This window comes from Nicotiana sylvestris, chromosome 9 (genome assembly GCF_000393655.2).
Source record: "Nicotiana sylvestris chromosome 9, ASM39365v2, whole genome shotgun sequence".
Lineage (NCBI taxonomy): Eukaryota > Viridiplantae > Streptophyta > Magnoliopsida > Solanales > Solanaceae > Nicotiana > Nicotiana sylvestris.
The window spans coordinates 57,816,175-57,822,074 of NC_091065.1; the positions used below are offsets into that span (position 1 = coordinate 57,816,175).

At 43.4% G+C, this 5,900-nt stretch overlaps 1 protein-coding gene across 1 annotated transcript; it reads right to left on the reverse strand.

Annotated features, from left to right (window-relative positions):
* Positions 1-1,295: 1,295 nt before the first annotated feature.
* LOC138877622 (uncharacterized) lies at positions 1,296-2,760 on the reverse strand. Its single transcript, XM_070157247.1, has 2 exons — positions 2,113-2,760; positions 1,296-1,823 (listed from the first exon to the last, which is right to left on the reverse strand). Exons 1-2 carry the CDS (start codon positions 2,758-2,760, stop codon positions 1,296-1,298), a joined length of 1,176 nt encoding a protein of 391 aa, XP_070013348.1.
* Between the last annotated feature and the right edge of the window lie 3,140 nt (positions 2,761-5,900).

Here is a 5,900-nt window from a genome sequence, read left to right on the forward strand (position 1 = left end):
ACATCTCAGGCTGGGAGAGGAGCACAAACTCTCGTCGCCCCCACCTTAGAGCAGCGAGTTCAGGTTGCTCAGATCCTAGAGGTTATAGCGGTACTGCCTGTAGCCCCAGCTCAGCTCGAGGGTAGGGCAGCAGTTTCAGAGGAGGAGGAGTAGAGGCTAGAGAGGTATAAAAAGTACGAACATCCTACATTTAGTGGTCTAATATTAGAGGATGCTCAAGGATTTTTGGAGGAGTGCCACCATATCCTCCGCACTATTAGCATAGAAGAGCCGAGTGGGGTTTCTTTCACTACCTTCCAACTTCGAGGGGTAGCCTATCGGTAGTGGCATACTTTTGAATTGGACAGTCCAGCTAAGGAAACTTCCCTTACATGGACTCAGTTCTCGGATACATTTTTGAAGGAGTATGTCCCTCAAAGCCTCAGGTAAGCATAGTGTGCGGAGTGTGAGCAGTTGTGCCAGGGTATTATGACTGTTTTAGAGAATGCTATTCATTTCACTAACTTGGCTAGGCATGCACCTACCTTGGTTTCTACAGTTTGAGAGTGGATTTGTCAGTTTATTGAGGGGCTCATTCCCAACATTAGGTCTAGCATGGCTCGGGAGTTATAGATGGATATCGCGTATCAGCAGGTGGGGAGTATTGCTAGAAGAGTAGAGGGCATGCTTGCTTGAGATAGGAAGGAGAGAGAGGTCAAAAGGTCTCGAGAGTCAGGCCATTATTCTGGTGCCCATGCCCCAAGTGTAGTTCATCATGGTAGGGTATGTGTGAGTCGACCCATTCATTCAGCTCTTCTAGCTGCTAATGGTATTCTAGCTCCTCCTAGACCTTAGGAGCCTGATTATGCACCTCCAATATCTAGTGTGCCTCCTGCACGGGGTGCTTTAGTGGTCAGTCCAGCAGACCTAGCCTGAGCCAGTCGTCACACCCTCCCAAAGCTTGTTTTGAGTATGGCGACACTCGCCATATGGTGAGGGATTGTCCTAGTCTTAGGAGGGTGCACCTCCATAGACTTCTCAGTCGTAGCATGCTCCACAGGGTTCTTAGGCTATGATTACGACACCAACTGCCACCACACTTGCCCAGCCATCTTGAGGTGGAGGTTGGGGAGATAGAGGTCGCCCTAGAGAGGGAGGTTAGGCCAGATACTATGCCCTTCTTGCTCGTATAGAGGCTGTTACTTCCAATTCTATCATTACAAGTATTGAAGGGTTTTTACCCACTCATTATCATCAATTTCGGCTTCAGCAACAATCCGAAGAGATGGAATTTCAACTTCTGCGGGTATCACTACTTAAGTACCATAAACCAACAAATAAGGAGTTGCAGCTACTGAAGTGCGAACAGTAGTGCGATAACCAAGCAAAGAAAAAGGCAACTTCTCATGCCATTGCCTGGAACCTTGTACCATTTTCTGAAGTATCTTCTTTATGTTCTTGTTGGCTGCCTCGACAACTCCATTCTCCTTGGGGCGATACGGAGTGGAATTCTGATGCGTAATCTGGAACTGTTGGCATACTTCCTTCATCAAATGACTGTTAAGATTGGCGCCATTATATGTAATGATTACCTTTGGGATTCCGAAACGACAAATGATATTTGAATGAACAAAATTGACCACTACCTTCTTGGTCATATATTTGAAAGTTTCAGCTTCAACCCACTTGGTGAAATAGTCAATGGCCACAAGAATGAACCAGTGTTCATTTGATGTCGCAGGCTCAATTGGTCCGATAACATCCATGACCAAAGCTACAAAAAGACACGGTGCGTACATTGTGTACAACTCAGATGGCGGAGAATGAATCAAGTCTCCATGTACCTAGCAATGATGACACTTTCGCACAAAGCTGATGCAATCTCGTTCCATGGTAAGCCAATAATACCCCGCTCAAAGGATCTTCTTTGCCAGAACATACCCCGCTCATATGCGGCCCACAAACTTCGGAATATACCTCGACCATGATAGTCGTGGCTTGCTTAGCATCGATGTACCTCGACAGCCCAAGATCTGGAGTTCTTTTGTATAAAATTCCCCCGCTCAAGAAAAATCCACTAGCCAAACGTTTAATTGTTCTCTTTTGATCACCTGTGGCTTGTATCGAATATACCCCCATCCTGATGTACTCCCTGATATCATGGAACCACATTTCACCATCAAGTTCTTCCTCAACCGCATTACAATAGGCATGCTGATCACAAACTTGAATGTGCAGAGGGTCAACATAAGCTTTGTATGGATGGTGCAACATTGACGCCAAGGTAGCCAAAGCATCGGCAACCTCATTATGGATCCTTGGGATATGTCTGAATTCTATTGATCGAAAACGTTGACAAAGATTATGCAAACATTGTCGATATGGTATGAGCTTCAAATCCCATATCTCTAATTCTCCTTGAATCTGGTGCACCAAAAGGTCCGAGTCTCCCAACACAAAGACTTCCTGGACTCCCATATCTACAGCTAACCTCAGTCCCAAAATACGTGCCTCATACTCAGCGATGTTGTTAGTACAGTAGAAACGAAGCTTGGCCGTAACAGGGTAGTGATGTCCTGTTTCAGAAATAAGCATGACCCCTATTCCGACACCTTTTATGTTAGCGGCTCCGTCAAAGAAAAGTTTCCAACCTGGTTTTTCAACATGCTCCACCTCGTCAATATGCATCACCACTTCATCGGGAAAATAAGTTCTCAATGGTTCATACTCTTCATCGACCGGGTTCTCAGCCAAATGATCGGCCAATGCTTGGGCTTTCATCGCGGTCCGAGTCACATAGATAATGTCAAACTCTGTATGCAAAATCTGCAATTTTGCAAGTCTTTCTGTGTGCATAGGCTTCTGAAAGATATACTTTAGAGGATCCAAGCGAGAAATGAGGTAAGTAGTGTCGGATGACACGTAGTGCTTCAACTTTTGTGCCACCCAAGTCAGGGCACAACATGTCCTTTCTAGGGGAGTGTACTTAACCTCATAGGAAATGAACTTCTTGCTGAGATAGTAGATGGCTTGCTCTTTCCCGCCAGTGATGTCATGTTAACCCAATACATAGCCAAACGAATTGTCCAAGACTGTTAAATAAAGAATTAAAGGCCTCCCGAGTTCCAGCGGGAGCAACACAGGTGGGTTTGACAAGTACCCCTTGATTATATCAAATGCCTCCTAGCATTCATCAGTCCATTTGACCGTATCATCCTTTTTCAGCAACTTGAAAATGGGCTCACAAGTTGTTGTGAGTTGAGCAATAAACCTGCTGATGTAGTTCAAACACCCGAACAGACTCATCACCTCAGTCTTGTTCCTTGGAGGTTGACAATTCTTGGATAGCTTTGACTTTTGACGGTTCCAACTCAATGCCTCGACGACTAACTATGAATCCCTACAATTTTCCAGATGGAGCACCAACTGCACACTTGGCAGGGTTAAGCTTCAGATTGTACCTGCGGAACCTCTGGAAAAACTTCCTCTAATCTCTGACATGGTCGGCATGTGGCTTTGACTTTACGATCACATCATCCATATAAACCTCAATCTCCTTGTGTATCATATCATGGAACACAGTAGTCATTGCCCTCTTATAAGTTGCCCCAGCAAATTCAAACCAAAATGGCATTACCCGGTAGCAATAAGTTCCCCATGGTGTGATGAATGCTGTCTTTTCTGCATCCTCCTCATCTATCAAAATCTAGTGGTATCCCGCATAACAATCCACAAAAGAACTGATCTCATGTTTGGCACAGTTGTTAATCAAAATGTGGATATTTGGCAATGGAAAATTATCCTTTGCCGTCATCAAAACGCACACACTGTTCTTGTCATCATTCTTTTGCACTGTCACAACATTATCTAACCAAGTGGGGTATCGCGTGACTCAAATGACCTTTTCTCCTAACTGCTTTGTGATTTCTTCCCTGATCTTCACACTCATGTAAGGTTTGAACTTTCTTAACTTCTGCTTGACGGGAGGTAATGTTGGGTTAGTGGGCAATTTGTGGACCATCAAGTCAGTACTCAGACCTGGCATGTCGTCATATGACCAGCAAAATATATTTATATGCGAATAGTGCTTTGATTATTTCTTCCCTGATTTGCGGTTCCAAGTGTACACTTATCTTGGTTTTACTGATATTATCCGGATCCCCTAAATTGATTGCTTCAGTTTCATTCAAATTAGGCTTGGGTTTCTCCTCAAAGTGTCTTAGCTCTTTACTAATTTCCTCAAATGCTTCCTCTTCATCATATTATATTTCATCATCACACTCTATTTCTTAGATTATTATTTTAGAGTTAGATTGGCTTTTAAGACTGGGTTGAAGATTCTTCATGCATGTCATGTCATTGAAACCAGCATAAAATGAACTGTACAAAGAAAGAAAAGAAAATGGTACTATTAGCAGTAATGGAAAAGGGAAATTGTATTTCATTAAAATAAAGGATAGAAGGGTTTGTACATCAAAAATAAACGAAAAAAATCTAAATTACAACCCTGGAATAATCCAGATAAACTGAAAGGAAAACAAAGCAGACTACCAAAACTCCTTCCGGGTAGGGAGATGAGTGGCATCCCAATTGTTAATCTTCACTTTTGGCCCAACAAATTGCACATCCGCCTTGCTGGAACCTTCCCCGATTTCTACTATGTTTACTTCATCAAACAGACTCTGGAACCTTTTAACTAATTCCTCAGCAAAATCAACCACAGGCTTTGGCGTTGTTGTCACTGGACGCTTCACGGCCCCTACCTTGATGAAAGACCTGGAGAGACGTGGGACTGGCTTAGAGAGCGACCATGCCTTCATTTTCAACTTTCGAGCCTTCTTTACATCATCCCCTGTAGGCTTGAACCCAAGACCAAATGTGCCTAGATTTTCACGCAAGGACACTGGTTGCATGATACCTTGCAAAGATGGACCTAGAACCTTTCTTGGAATAAAACCATTTTTAACACCTCGGTTGCTACCATGACGATTGCAGACGCTAACTTTGGACTCGGTATGTATTCCCCTTCCGTAACCTTTTCAACTAACACCGTCTCATACATTTGATAGACCCACATGCCCTTATCCTCTTCAGCCTCAATAAATGGGACAGAGGTATCATTGAAAGCACATAAATTTTCACTGCCATGTACAACGATTTATTGTCTATCCCATTCGAACTTCACCATCTGATGTAAAAAGGACAGAACTGCCTTGGCAACATGTATCCAAGTCCTACCTAACAGCAAATTGTAAGAAACAACCACATCCAGTACCTGGAACTCCATGGTGAATTTGACTGGTCTTATTGTCAACTCGCGCGTGATGTCGCCAATAGAGTCTTTTCCTCCTCCATCAAAACCTTGGACGCATATGTTGTTCTTGTGAATCCTCTAATCATCAACTTTTAACTTGTTCAGAGTAGAGAGAGGGTAGATGTTTGCACTGGAACCGTTGTCAACTAACATCCTGGTGACCATAGACTCTTCGCATTTCACTGTGATATAGAGGGCTCGATTGTGTTTCGTACCCTCCAGAGGCAAATCATCATCAGAGAATATGATCCGGTTAGACTCAAATATCTTATTGGAAATCTTCTCCAAATGGTTCACAGTGATTTTGTTGGGGACATGAGCTTCGTTCAAAAACTTCATCAGGGCCCGGTGATGCTCAGGATCAACAATGATAACAAGGAAATTTGAGTAGGAGTCTTTCTCAACTGTTCTATGATGGAGTAATCTTGTACCTTTATTTTTCTTAAAAACTCCTCCGCCTCTTCTTCAGTGACCGATTTCTTCACTAGAACTTGATTGTCTCTGAGTGTTTTAGCTTTCCTTAACTCTTCTAGGAAGCATCTCCCCGAACGAGTTAAACCTGGACCTCATTGACATCTTCTTTCACTTCCTGCCCCTTATAGGTCAC